This window comes from Rhinopithecus bieti, unplaced genomic scaffold (genome assembly GCF_001698545.2).
Source record: "Rhinopithecus bieti isolate Rb0 unplaced genomic scaffold, ASM169854v2 scaffold_21726, whole genome shotgun sequence".
In the NCBI taxonomy this organism is placed as follows: Eukaryota; Metazoa; Chordata; class Mammalia; order Primates; family Cercopithecidae; genus Rhinopithecus; species Rhinopithecus bieti.
In genome coordinates, this window is record NW_016811100.1 from 1,020,153 (window position 1) to 1,035,809 (window position 15,657).

The window sequence follows — 15,657 nt, forward strand, 5'->3', positions numbered from 1 at the left end:
TAGCTCATTGTGGTTTTAATTTGCCTTTCACTTGGTTAATGATGTGAAATATCTTCTCATGTACTTATTTGACATCTTATATTTTCTTTGGTGAAATTTTCTGGCATGTTTTTACTCGTATTCTCATTGGATTTCTTGTTTCAATACTGTTATATTTGAGAGCTTATTATGTATTCTAGATACTTGTCCTTTGTTGGAATGTAATTTGCAAATATTTTATCTCAGTCTACAGTTTTTGCTTTCATCTAATTCACATGAGCTTTCACAGAGCAAGTTTTAATTTTGCAGTAACCAACTTATTGTCTTTTTACTTGTTTTATGTATCACGCTTTTGGAGACAAGTCTAAGAACCTCTTGCCAGTCCTAGATCTTGAAGATCATTTCCTATGTTTCTTTCTTTCTAAAAGTTTTATGATTGTATTGCATTTAAATTCACGAGTTAATTTTTGAATCAATTTTGTATGAGGTATGAAGGTTAAGTCAGGTGTTTTTTTGTTTTGTTTTTTGTTTTCTCTATGGATGTTCTATTGCTCCAGCACCATTTGTTGAAAAGCTATCTTTATGCCACTGGAATGCTTTTATACCTTATATATAAGGTATATATGTAAGGTATAAAATATAATGTTATATAATGCTTTTATACCTTAGCATAAAAACCGCTTCAGCATTTGTGTAGTTCGATTCCTGGGTTCTCTATTCTGTTCCCTTAATCTATATATCTTTTCCTCCACCAATACCAGCCAGTCTTGGTTACTATAACTACATGATGAACCTTGAAATTTGGTAGAATAATTCCTTCCACTTTATTCTTTTTCAAAATTATTTTAACCATTCCAGGGCCTATGCTTTTCCATAAAAATTTTAAAATAATTCTATCAATATCTGCAAAAATAAAATTCTTACTTGGATTTTGATGGATGTTGCATTAAACCTGTTTACCAATTTGAGGGGAATTAATATAAATATCATCTTAAAATCTACAAATGTATGTCTTCCATTTAGGTAGATCTTTTTTAACTTCTTTCATCAGAAATGTGCAATTTTCAGCATACAAATTACAAATATGTTTTGTTAGATTTACACTTAAGTATTTAATATTTTGAGCAATTATATATAGTTATGTATTTTTAATTTTGGTGTCTTCATATTTATTGTTGGTATAGAGAAATATAATTTTTTATGTTTGTCTTAAATCCTACAAAACTGATAAACTTATTAATTAGCTATAGGAAAGGTTCTTTTATAGATTCCTTGGGATTTTTAAATGTAGACAGTCATGTTATCTGCAAATCGAGACAGCTATATTTTTGCCTTTTTAATCTGTAAGCATTTTAGTTTCTTTTCTTAATGCTGTAGCTGGAGTTTCCAGCATGTGTTGAATAAGAGTGATGAGATCAGATACGAGCTTGTCTTGTTCCTGTTCTTAGGGGAAAAACGTTCAGTTTTCCACCATAAAGTATAGCATTAGATATAGGTTTTTGCCAGATGTTTTAAAATACGTTTAGAAAGTTTCTCTCTAATTCTATTTTCTGAGCATTTTAACATGAATCAGTGTTGAATTTCGTCAAAATCTTTTTATGTATCAGTAGATATGATCATGTGATTTTTCTTCTTCGGCTTTGTAATATGATGAGTTACTATTGTGAAAGTACCAGGGATTTGTTTTAATCAGATACAGCAAGACAGGCAGACATGGAGTAACTGCTATAAGTTTGTTACACTCACAGATCCCTAGAAACAGGGAGCATTCCATACTACAGAATGGAGTCACACGGGAAAGCCCCGAGGTTAGTCAGGAGGCAGCGGAGTGAGTAGAGAACTTGGGCAAGAGGCTTTATTGTGATTTTCATGGGAAAGAATGGGTAAGGCTGGGAATGAAGTCTCAGCAAGTTTAGGATTGATTGGCTAGTCTGAATCGTTTTAGTGGACTCTTGGGTGTTGGTGTTGTTGCTAATTGTCTAGTAACTGACCCTGGGGTGATTAGGGTAAGGGAATAGTGGCCCAGAGCATAGGAGCCCAAAGGAGGTGGTTAGAAGTATAGGTGCTAGATTGGTCAGTTTGCATATGAAAGGGGAGCTCCCAGGTTAGTCATTTGTTCTCTCTAGGAATCAACTAGTTGGAGCAGTTCCTCCTTGGTCTAGAAGACCTTAGATGTCAAAGCATCAAGTATAGAAACTAGAAAACATGATTAACACAATTACATTGATTTCTATAATATAAGCTAGCCTTGCATCTCTGGAATAAACTCAATTTGATCATAGTGTATAATTCTTTTTATATATTGCTGAATTCCATATGCTAATATTTCGTTAAGAATTTTTGCATCTGTATTCATGAGTGACATTGATCTGCAATTTTATTGTTTCATTCTGTTTTCACCTTGTTTGGGTACATAAGGATTGATGTAGTTTGGATGTTTGTCCACTCCAAATTGTTGGAGGCAGAGCCTAGTGGGTTATGGGGGTGGATCCTTCATGAACTGCTTGGTCTTCATGGTAATGACTTCTCACTCTAGTTCCTGGGAAGTCTGATTCTTATAAAGAGCCTGGGACCTCCCTCCCCACTCTCTCTCACTTCCTGCCATGTGATCTCTACACACCTGCTCCTCTTCACCTTTAGCCATGAGTGGAAGCTCCCTGAAGCCCTCACCAGAAGCAGATGCTGGCACTATGTTTCTTATGTAGCTTGCAGAACCATCAGCCAAATAAATCTCCTTTTTTTATAATTTGCTTAATCTCACATATTTCTAGCAAAACAGACTGAGACAAAGGTATACTAGCTTCATAAATCAACTGGAAAGTGTTACCTTCACTTCTATTTTCTGACAGAGACTGTGTAAAATTAGTGTTAATTCTTCTGTAAAAGTTCGGTAGAATCTCCTAGTAAAATCATTTGAGCCTGAATATTTATTCTTGGTAGCTTTATAAATCACACAGCTAATATTCTTAACAGTTATAGGGCTATTAAATTACCTGTTTCATATTGGGGAAGTAGTCTGTATTTTATGAGAAATTGATCTGTTTCCTCTAAGTTGTTAAATATATGCATGTAGAGTTCTTTATAATATTCCCTGCTTATCCTTTGGGTGTCTGCAGGGTCCATAGTAGTATGCCCTATTTCATTCCCAATGTTGGTAATTTGTGACATCTTTTTTTGTTCCCTTGTCAAACTTGCTAATGGTTTGTTAATTTTATTGATCTTTTCAATGAATCAGCTCTTTGTTTCATTGATTTTATTATTTTTCTATTTTTAATTTTATCAGTTTCTGCTCTTACCTTTATTATTTTCTTTTTATGCTTACTTTGGCTTTATTTTGCTCCTCTCTTTCTAAGTTCTTGGGGTAGGGGATTAGATTATTGATTCAATACTTTTCTGTTTAAGTAAATAAAGAAATATATATTTAATGCTACAAATTTCCCTGTCAACACTGCCTTAGCTGTGCGCCACAAATTTTGATATGTCCTATGTCTTGGTCTGTTTTCTGTTGTTATAACAATATACCTGAAATTGGGTAATTTATAAAGAAAAGAAATGTATTTCTTACCTTTAGGGAAGTGGAGAAGTCCACAAAATTGAGAGGTTATATCTATTGAGGGCCTTCTTGCTGGTAGGGACTATGTAATATCCCAGAGTGGCATAGGGCAGTTCATGTTGAGTGGGCTGAGCATAGTAGTTTAAATCTCTCTTCCTCTTCTTAGAAAGCCACCGATCCTGCTTCCTTGATCCATTGATCTACAAATGGATTTATTCATTCATGAGAACTGAGCCCTCATGACCCAATCACTTCTCAGTACTGTCCCCACCTCTCAGTACTGCCACATTAAGGAGTAAGTTTCAACATGAGTTTCAAGGAAGAAAAAATATTCAAACCATATTGTGTTTTCATTTTCCTTCAGTTCCATGTATTTTAAAATTTCTTTTGAAGGATTTTTTTTTTTTTTGCACATCTGTGGGTTATTTAGAACTGTGTTGTATAGTTTCCAAATGATCAAAGATTTTCCTCTTATCTATTATTGATTTCTAGTTTGATTCCATTATAAACAGAATAATCTGTATTATTTCACTGGTTTTAAATTTGTTGAGATTTGTTTTATGATTTAGGTATGGTTTATTTTGGTGCATGTTCTATGTGTACTTGAAAAACAAAGTATATTCTTCTGTTTTGGGATTAAGTATTTTAGAAATATCAATAGACTTCTGCTGATTAATGATGTTGAGTTCTTCTATACCTTTGCTGATTTTCTGTCTAAAAGATTATCAGTTGTTATCTATTTCTTTTTCCAGTTCTACTAGCTTTTGCTTTGCATGTGTTGCAGTCTATATATTTATATTTGGAGTCAGTTTCTTATATACAGCATATATAGCAGATAATGTTTTTTAATTTACTGTGCTAATATCTGTCTTTTAATTGGCATATTTAGATCATTTATATTTAAATTAATTCTTTTTATGTTAGGGCATAAGTATGCCATTCTAATTTTTTTTTTTTTCTGTTTGTTCTTTCTGTTCTGCATTTCTCTATTTTATTTTTCCTGCCTTCTTCTGGGTTACTTGTACTTCTTTTCAAATTCTGTTTTATTTATCTATAGTATTGTTAAATATATCTTTTCATGTAGTTTTTTTAGTGATCATTGTAAGTATTATGTTATGCATTCATAACTTATAGCCTTTTATGCTGTCATTTCAACAGTTCAAGTGAAGTACAAAAACCTTATCATCCCTTTTTCCTCCCTAATTTATAATATAATTGTCTGAAATATTTCGTCCCCTACATACATCTTTGAACCATATCAGAGTATCATAATTTTTACTTCAACTATCAAAGACAATTTAGAAAACTCAAGAGGAAAAGAAAAGCCCATATTGCTTACTTATAGTTTTCTTACCGTGTTCTTCCTTCCTGATGATTCGAGAATTCTCTTACCATTTTTCCTTTCTGTTTGAGGAAAGGTTATTTTGTGGTTTCCTTCATGTTTAGGAGAACTTCACGGAGCTATGATTTCATTAAATAAGTCTACTGGCAACAAATGTGCTTAGTTTTCCTTAACCTGAGAACTTCGTGATTTCTCTCGATTCTTGAAGAGCATTTTTAGTAGGTATAGAATTCTGGGTTGACAGTTCCTCGTTTTCAGTACCTGAAAAATATTTTGCGACTTCCTTCTGACCTCCATGGTGTCTAATGAGAAATCTGTTGTCATTCCATTTGTTTTCCTCAAGAGTCAAGATGTTGTTTTTTGTTGTTGTTGTTGTGCTTTCTGTATTCTGTATTGATACTTCAGAAATATAATTATGATATGACTTGGCATCAATTTATTTGAGTTCATATTGTTTGGTGTTGACCCAGCTTGTCGAATCTGTAGGTTTATGTCTCTTTCTAAATTATGGAAGTTTTCAGCCGTTATTTTCTTAAGTACTTTTCCAGCCTCGATCTGTCTCCTTCCTTTTAAGGACTCCAATGACACGAATTTTAGTTTTTTTGTTATAGACCCCCAAAAGGAAGGTTTCTTCATTTAGTCTATTTTCTCTCTGTAGTTCACGTTAAGTAATTCCCATTTTTTCTGTCTTCCAGTTCACTGATTGTTTCTTCTGTCACTTCTTTTCTGATGTTCGGCCCATCTGCTAAGCTTTTTATTTGACTTTTTGGTTATTTTTCAGTTTGACATTTCCAAATAAGCCAGGCACAGTGGCTCATGCCTGTAATCCCAAGACTTTGGGAGGCCGAGGCAAAAGGATCACTTGAGACCAGGAGTCTGAGACCAGCCTGGGCAACATAGTGAGACCCTCTCTCAAGAAAAAAAAAAAATCAGATGCTTCTTTTTTCTATTTCACATTTATTTGCTATAAATTTCTATTTCTTTTCTAAAACTACTTTTTCATCTGCATCATACATGTCCATAATTGCTATTGAAACATTGTTCATGATGGCTAAATTAAAATCTTTGTCAGATAATGCTAACACCTCTGTCATCTGGTGTTGTCCTCTATTGACTGTCATTTTTTATTTAATTTGAGATATTTCTGGTTGTTAGTATAAAGAATGATTTTTTGAAATCTGGACATTTCTTTATTATGTCCTGAAACTCTGGATCTAATGTAAACCTTTGTTTTAGCTGGCTTTTTTTGATACCACTCTAGCAGTGAAAGTGGGGTGTGCTGCCTCATCATTAACATGTTCTTCACTCAGCCTCTGTTGACACCCAAGAAGGGAGGGCCTCCTCATTGCTGCTGGGCAGGGGTGGGAGTTCTGGCTCCCCACATGATCTCTACTGACACTGTGGTGGTAGTGGCTTCATTAACACTGGACAACGATTAACGTCTTGACTGTCTATTAGTCCCCTTCCAACACCATCAGTGGAGAAAAGGAAGGGATTCTCATTACTGACAGGTGGGGGAGGAAGTCCAGTTTACCCACATGGTCTCCACTGACACTGCCAGAGTGAAATAGGGTCTCATTATTGACTAGGAAGAATAAAAATTCTGGCTCTCCACTCGGTCTTCTATAACATTGTTCTGGCAGGGATGTTATGCATCTTGTTATAGCCTTGCTAAGGTGAAGATCAAGCTGCCCACTCAGACTTTGCTAGCATGGTTAGGAAGGGACCACAGTTTTTTCCTGTGGCGTTTGACTGGCATAGAGCAGCTATTATATAAATATTGTCTATTTTGCTAGACTGCCTGTTACCTAGTCATTTCATTAAAGAGCAGCCTTTTTTAGTTGCTTTTTATTTATTTATTTGTTGTCTGCACCAGTTGGTTTTTCCAGGTGCTGCCTTCTTCTGTCCCGAGTCTTTGACATGTAGAGCTAAAAAAAAGGAAACCTGGGGAACTCTCTATCATGTCCTTCCTTGGTCTCAGAGTCCCTAGCTGATTTGACTTCTTCTCTCCACCTTTGAAGTCTTCCTATGGTTATCTTATATACACTATCCTTATATATACTATCCATACTTCATCAAAGATGAAGTATGACTACTTCATCTTTGCACAAGGAGGAATTCAATTATCATATTTTATGAGAAAATCTTGAACTACACTTGGGACCTTCAGTTACCACTGTACACGCAGAACTCCATTGTTACAGCAGAAGAGTGCCTGTGAGATCCCTCAAAGGGACACCTTTTTGCTAGACCATGGCATCATGCTCTCATCTCAGAGGCTCTATAGGGAGAGTGATGTATTTTAAATTTAAAAACATAAAACATTAGAAGAAGAGAATGAAGCAGCCTTAAATGGAGTCTACAAATTGAGTAAAGTTCAGCTGCACCACCTAACTGAGGGTAAACTTACCACAACTCTTCCTTTGCTGTGGCATTTGAGACTATGAATTAAATGGAACTTTGAATCAAATAATACGTTTTTTATTATACTTTAAGTTCTAGGGTACGTGTGCACAACGCGCAGGTTTGTTACATATGTATACATGTGCCATGTTGGTGTGCTGCTCCCGTTAACTCGTCATTTACATTAGGTATATCTCCTAATGATATCCTTCCCCCCTCCCCCCACCCCACAACAGGCCCTGGTGTGTGATGTTCCCCACCCTGTGTCCAAGTGTTCTCATTGTTCAATTCCCACCTATGAGTGAGAACATGCAGCATTTGGTTTTCTGTCCATGAGATAGTTTGCTCAGAATGATGATTTCCAGCTTCATCTATGTCCCTACAAAGGACATGAACTCATCCTTTTTTATGGTTGCATAGTATTCCGTGGTGTATAAGTGCCACATTTTCTTAATCCAGTCTATCATTGATGGACATTTCGGTTGGTTCCAAGTCTTCACTATTGTGAATAGTGCTGCAATAAACATACATGTGCATGTGTCTTTATAGCAGCATGATTTATAATCTTTTGGGTATATGCCCAGTAATGGGATGGCTGGGTCAAATGGTATGTCTAGTTCTAGATCCTTGAGGAATGGCCACACTGTCTTCCACAATGGTTGAACTAGTTTACAATCCCACCAACAGTGTAAAAGCATTCCTGTTTCTCCACATCCTCTCTAGCACCTGTTGTTTCCCAACTTTTTAATGATCGCCCATTCTAACTGGTGTGAGATGGTATCTCGTTGTGATTTTGATTTCCTTTTCTCTGATGGCCAGTGATGATGTGCATTTTTTCATGTGTCTGTTGGTTGCATAAATGTCTTCTTTTGAGAAGTGTCTGTTCATATCCTTCGCCCACTTTTTGATGGGGCTGTTTGATTTTTTTTTTCTTGTAAATTTGTTTGAGTTATTTGTAGATTCTGGATATTAGCCTTTTGTCAGACAGGTAGGCTGTAAAAATTTTCTCCCATTTGGTAGGTTGCCTGTTCACTCTGATGGTAGTTTCTTTTGCTGTGCAGAAGCTCTTTAGTTTAGTTAGATCCCATTTGTCAGTTTTGGCTTTTGTTGCTGTTGCTTTTGGTGTTTTAGTCATGAAGTCATTGCCCCGACTATGTCCTGAATGGTATTGCCTAGGTTTTCTTCTACAGTTTTTATGGTTTAGGTCAAACATTTAAGTCTTTCATCCATCTTGAATTAATTTTTGTATAAGGTGTAAGGAAGGGATCCAATTTCAGCTTTCTACATCTGACTAACCACTTTTCCCAGCATCATTTATTAAATAGGGAATCCTTTCCCCATTTTTTGTTTTTGACATGTTTGTCAAAGATCAGATGGCTGTAGATGTGTGGTATTATTTCTGAGGGCTCTATTCTGTTCCATTGATCTATATCTCTGTTTTGGTACCAGTACCATGCTGTTTTGGTTACAGTAGCTTTGTAGTATAGTTTGAAGTCAGGTAGTGTGATGCCTCTAGCTTTGTTCTTTTGGCTTAGGATTGTCTTGGCAATGTGGTCTCTTTTTTGGTTCCATATGAACTTTAAAGTAGTTTTTTCCAATTCTGTGAAGAAAGTCATTGGTAACTTGATGGGGATGGCATTGAATCTGTAAATTACCTTGGGCAGTACAGCCATTTTCATGATATTGATTCTTCGTATCCATGAGTATGGAATGTTCTTCCATTTGTTTGTGTCCTCTTTTATTTCATTGAGCAATGGTTTGTAGTTCTTCTTGAATAGGTCCTTCACATCCCTTGTAAGTTGGATTCCTAGGTATTTTATTCTCTTTTAAGCAATTGTGAATGGAAGTTCACTCATTATTTGGCTCTCTGTTTGTCTGTTATTGGTGTATAGGAATGCTTGTGATTTTTGCACATTGATTTTGTATCCTGAGACTTTGCTGAAGTTGCTTATCAGCTTAAGGAGTATTTGGACTGAGACTATGGAGTTTTCCCAATATAGAATCATGTCATCTGCAAACAGAGATAATTTGACTTCCTCTCTTCCTATTTGAATACTTTTTTTCTTTCTCTTGCCTAATTGTCATGGCCAGAATTTCCAACTTTTGCTTTAAAAAAGCAAAAAAAAATTACGCTTATCTAAGGTTTACAGGCTTCATTTTCTGAGAGGTTGCAATTTTACATAAAATGAATTTACCATGAAATAATATCACCATAAAATGAAAGCTACTGACTTCAGCAGTGTAGGATGTGAGTAGAGCACAGGTTAGAGAAGGCAAGAAAGGGGATAAAAATCACAGAGTCCCCTGGTCGCTAAAGTACACTTTGGAGAATATGCCCACTGTTTGTCATGTAGTAGACGCTCACAAATATGTGCTGAATGGAAGAGGTGCAAGGCATGAATTAACTGTTAAGGCAAGAATTGAATACACTAAATGTATCATTATATAATTGCTGTTTTGTTTTCCCCACTGCTCTGAAGACTCTATATTTTTATTTTTCAGTGTGTTAAGTGAGACATACTGTAGGCCATCAAAAAATAGTTATTACTTTCAATTAAAAAATGATCACATTTAAAAAGGATAGAAAAAAAGAAAGTGAAGGGATGGCAGAGTTTGGGTAATTATTACTGCTATTTGCCAATACGTTTGGTCCTCTTCTTACTGGAAACATGGTAGATTTTACTTTCTGATCCCCTGGAAGCCAGGCATGAGTTTGACCTTTAAAATATGGCAGATGAAACATGTCACTTTTGGAGCCAGCTTTAAGAGCTAAGGTATGATTCTTCCATGTGGTTTTCCTGGACTATGTCAAGCAGCACTGCTCCATATGGAGGAGGCTGCATCTCTCGCTGCAGGCAAATCAAGCAGGGCAGGACATTTAGTGTGAGCAGGAAATTAATCAGGAAAGACAAAAATCAAGCAAGACATTTAATGTGAACAAAGAATCAATCTTTACTGCTTTAAATGATTAAAAAAAAGTAGGGGTTATTTGTTACTATAACATTACATAACCCATCCTGAATAATAGAAAATAGTAAGAGTGTGTCTTTGGCAGTGGGATTATAGGGGCCTTTTCTTTTCTTTTTTCTTATCTTCTTGTATCTTCTAATTTTCAAATAATGTTTTATCTGATTTTACTTTTGTAGAATGTGTATAATTTATAATAAGGAAACAAAATTAACTTAAACTGGGAGGCAGACACATTTTTATGATTCGAATTGTTTAAAATTTGAAATGACATTATATTTTTATTGACAAATGTATAAAAGTACAGGATTAATGCTATTTTCTTGAACTTAGAGTATGTTGGTGTATGCTCTTTCGTCTCCAAGAACACTGAAAGACAAAGTGTTACACTGTCATTGAACCAAGGCCTATGATCTTGAGATACAGCTGTTCTAGCCCCCTAAGAAATGCTCTTCCAGGAGAGTGGTAGGCCTCTTGGGGTTCTGGGAGACTTTTGTGTGACTGACAACTTCCCTTTTGTCTGCAGTTGACTGATGTAATCAGGCAAAGGCAACCAATAATGATGAGTTGACCATGAGAAGGGTGTTTGCTGATTTTGCCTTTTCTCACCTTCCGCTCTGCACAACACACACACACACACTCACACACACACACACACACAAGCATGGTTGGGCTCATTCAAGAAGACCCAGAACATCTGTACATTGCCTTTATCAGACAGGAGGGCCTTTCATGTGAATTGTATGGGAGGTACCTGAGTAAAAGTGATTCTGTTTCTACTCTGGTGCAAACTCAGAACGTCAAGACACAGGGTTCACATGTGTTTGTCTGCACATATTCACTGGATGACTTGAGTGAGATGAATAAAAGCCCATGCCTTCAATCTGGCAGAATCCTCAACCAGGGATAACGTAGAGAGTAATTACAGAGTCTCAGCACTATAATTTTCTTTCAACCTCCCCTGTCACAATCAGAAGATAGTTTTTGATGTCTTTGATGATTGAGGCTTCATAAACTAAAACTTAGAGTGTCTAGATATTTTTAAAAGGTTAATATTTTGCAACTTTGCCTACTCTCAATATTATTTAGAGTTTCCTTCCACTTTATTAACCTAGAACTATATAACACAATGGACCATCAATAGAAATAAACCTCTTATTGGTCCCACTAGAAAAGATAGTAAAGCCCTGGTTTTATAAATAAGTGCTTTACTCTTATTCTTCTTCTATGACCCCTAAGAACCACATTTAGTAAATGAAATAATGAATTCTACTTCTGAATAAGAAGTTAAAAGGAGCCAAAAGATGTGATGATAGTGAATAGCACTTATTATAAAGGAAACACTTTTGGGAATAGTCTCTTTTTTTAAGGAATCATAAAACTTTCAGATCCTCAACTATACCTAGAGCAAAAAAGACAACCTTATTAAGAATCTTTACATTTCTCAAATTAGTTTTGGAATAGCAAGTTAGTATAAATGATGTCTCTAGCCTTATACTTGTTAAGTTTTTGAAAATAAAAGAAACAAAACAAAATATATATATATATATATTCTGAAAGCAAAGACCTTTTACTGTTATTGTCCAGTTTAGCCTTCAAAATATTTAATTCCTTTCTACTCTAAAATGTCTAGGTAGAGGGAAAATTATTTTAAAGTTTTCAAATGTCAAACCTTAAGTGCAGTTCCATGCACTCACATTGGAAACTAGGTCTTGGCATGGAAGATGCCTAGGGATCCTATAGACTCAAAGGGTTCTGAAAAAAATTTAATAACCTTTTTTCCTTGTTACTAAAAAAGACCCAGGTGAGGCATCTTATACACCCTCAGGGAACAGCTAGCTGCTGAACCATTTGCTCCACCAGCCAGACTCCCTTGGCTTTCATCTCATCTTGCTAACATTTTACAAAGATGTTTGTCTCAATGAAATTGATAGCAAACTTGACAATTCATACAGCATTTAGAGATTCCTTCTTTTTTAATTCTATTAACTGAGATGAACTCAGTCTACTGAAGTCATTCATTGGGAGATCTCAGGACCTGGTCTTATAAGACTAGCTCAGACTTTCTGGCCATGGTCCCTTGTTCCATAGATCTAATTAGCACTGAGAGCAGCTTCCTAGCATCTAAAACATAAGCTGATCTGGGTTCTAATTCTCTGATCTGGATTCTAAATTTGGAATCATTTTTCTTAAATGCTCTTCCTTCCTATTATTTACGAAATGGGTTGATCTACAGAAAAGGGTGTTCATATTCCCTCAACTAGGAGAATCAACTAGCCCATTAATCAGCAAGTATCTTTTCCCTGGGACTCACTATGTGCCCCAGGGTGGACTGGAGCTAGTACTGCAATCTGTGAAAAAGTTGTTATAACCTTGTTAGAATTTGGTTGATTCCACAGAGCTCCATCTCCTAAGAGCCCTTGAAATCCTTTTGCAACTACTTCCTGCACAGCCAGCACTCACTCACCCAGAAAGTACAGTTACTGTCATGATTAAGCTGGTGGAAAGGGTGGGAGCGGGAGAGTGGAAATGAGGGTAAAGAGAGAGATCTTGTGCTGAGAGCCTGGCAGACTTGGTTACCTAATGCAATGAAGAATTCAGATTCCCCCACTCTCCAGGCTGCACGAGCTTCTGTGCCACATAGACAGTCATGTAATTGTGATTTGAAAAAGACAGGCCTGGAACCCATGCACAATTTTACAGTTATGCATGGAGTCAAAGGGAGAGAAGGGAGGCAAGGGGAATAAAGACATCCTTAACAACTAGTGTGTTAAGTGAATGTGTTTTCTTCCTCTCCTTATCCTGAAGCTAGAGCTTCTACCAGGCAGGAAAAACAGGTTGTTCTTTGGGGCATTGGTCCTGCTGGTGCAGTCTAACAAAGGGTGCTTACTAATTGATGTGCATTTCTCTCTTTCTGCCCCAGGACAGCTTTCCTGCCCGCTTTGGAGGAGTCCACTTTGTCAACCAGCCCTGGTACATTCATGCCCTCTACACACTCATCAAGCCATTTCTTAAAGACAAGACCAGGAAACGGGTAATGAAAACAAATACATGATGTAAATTTTAAACAGGGAATGCCTGGGACAATTATGGTGCTTCTGTTTTCTCTCTCCCCTCCTCCCTCCTTCCCCCAGATTTTTTTTCTCTATCTTTCACTGTGGTTTTTCTACAGCCCCTAAACATTTGAGCCTCAGCTGCAGTTTGCAAATGGTCTGGGTTTAATTAATAATTCAGTAGAACTGGGTTATTTTCGGAGTCCCAGTGACAAACCAAAAGAAACTTTGAAGGCATGCAAATATCGGATGCCCATTTTACTGTAAATTCTTATGGGAGATAAGAATTATGGATCCACAGCTTTCCTGTTCATAAAATATTTTAGTAGCTAGCATTTTGTTCTGCAAACGTATTAGTGTTATGAAGAATGATTACAATTTTTCTTCCCTTCCATGGCTTTGGGTGATAACTGCTAACTCCATCACCTGTAAAGTTGGAAAAGCATTCTTCTTTGGAAATAACAATGCTCTTATGAGGAAAGCTTTTACAGTCTTAATTATATCAGTTGATAACACTTGGGAAGCCAGTTTTTTCCATCAATCAGAGTTGGGCTTTTTCATGGCATTTTGATGAGCAGAGTAATTGAACATTCCTTAACCACTCTGAATCTCAATTTTCTCATTTATAAATTGGGGAAATTAACACCCACATCACAGAGTTGTTGGGGAAATCTAATGGGACAGCTTATGAAAACATGTATCGTGATGCAGTTGGTACCTCATGAGACTTGGTGACTTTTATTTATCTTTATGATTTAGCTCTCTTTTCTTTTTTCCCCAATGTTATTGGGTATAATTGACAACTAAAAATTGGATACATTTAAGGTGTTCAATGTGATGTTTTTATATACCTATGCATTGTGAAATGATTACCACAATCAAGCTATTAACACATCTATCACCTCCTATAGTTATGATTTGTGTGGATGTGTGTATGTGTGTGTGTGGTGAGAACACTTAAGATCTACTCTCTCAGCCAATTTCAAATAAACAATACAATATTATTACTATTACAGTTTCCCTACTGTATATTAGGTCTCCAGAATCTATTCTCATCCTGTATAACTGAAACTTTGTCCTCTTTGTCCAATACCTCTCCATTTCTTCCTACTCTCAGCTCCTGGCAACCACCCTTCTGCTCTATACTTCTATGATTTCAACTCATTTAGATTCCACATGTAAGTGTGATCATGCAGTATTTGTTTTTCTATGTCTGGCTTATTTTTGTTAACATAAATTGCTTTAGGTTCATCCACGTTGTTGAAAATGACAGGATTTCATTCTTCTTTAAGGCTGCGTAGTATTCCACTGGGTATATATCCATTCATCTGTTAATGGACATTTAGGTTGTACCCATATCTTGGCTATTATGAATAATGCTACAGTCTTATCTTTGAGACTTTCTGATTTCAGCTACCTCCTGGGTCAGGAACACCATTCCTCATGGGAACCTGACTAGGGTAATCCTACAGCACCTTCTGACACCCAAGGTACCTGACACTGGGGAAGAGCTCTGAGTATTTAGGAGTGACTGATAAGTGAGGGATTCCCCACCATCTCCCACACTCTGCTGGGTTTCTAACTCCTGGACCTCAGATGCTTCCAGGTCTTAGAGAGCATTGCAGTGGGGTAGGGCAGGGGTAATTTCCCTGTTCTTAAACAAGTTTGAAACTAGGAATTAGAACTTACTGGAATAAGGAGGCAGAAAAGTTTTAAAACCCATCTGGGGCTCAGGACAGTGGTAAGAACAGAGAAGTGTTCTAGGACTGTTCTCAACATGGCTTCAGGCTTTCCAGCAACTTATTCTTCTATTCAGGTTGGAACCAGAGAGAATTCCTCCCATGGTGGACACTTGCTGCCATGCCATAGGAGGGCATTTTTGGAGCTTTGGGCACAGGATAGATTCTAACAGGTAGAGGGTCCAGCCACCTACTTCTGCGTTCCTCCATTCCACAAGACCCCAAGAAGGGACGGTCACTTTTAATAGCACTCTTTGTCTTCCAAAAACTGGACATGTTGGGTGGAAGGGTGCAAATGTTTTCTCTAAACACCAGGGCTGATACTTTGCTCCAGCATGTTTCATATACAGCACCCTCTGAAAAGTTTTATAAAAGCCAGAAAAGTGACTTTCTTTGAAAGAAATAATTCTTATTAAAATTTGGTCATACTCAATGCAATATCAGAAATTTTGATGTTTTGATATGCTTTCTGAAGTGCTCCAGTAGTCTTCTGAAGAATTAGCACTTCTTGTCCCCTTCATCTTTAAATGATGTCATTACATCATAAGTTAAAATCAATACAATAGAACAAGGTAGCAAGTGTTTATTATTGAGGTCCTCTATTTAAGTATTTTAACAATC

The 15,657-nt window shown here is 36.5% G+C and overlaps 1 protein-coding gene across 3 annotated transcripts in view; it reads left to right on the plus strand.

Moving 5' to 3' along the window:
- CLVS1 (clavesin 1) overlaps positions 1-15,657 on the plus strand; it is a 217,963-nt gene that overhangs the window by 170,161 nt on the left and 32,145 nt on the right. For all 3 annotated transcript variants that reach the window (XM_017893483.1, XM_017893484.1, XM_017893486.1), the window contains one exon: positions 13,168-13,278. In XM_017893483.1, the coding sequence (XP_017748972.1) occupies positions 13,168-13,278 (111 nt within the window). The remainder of the gene's footprint in view (positions 1-13,167; positions 13,279-15,657) is intronic.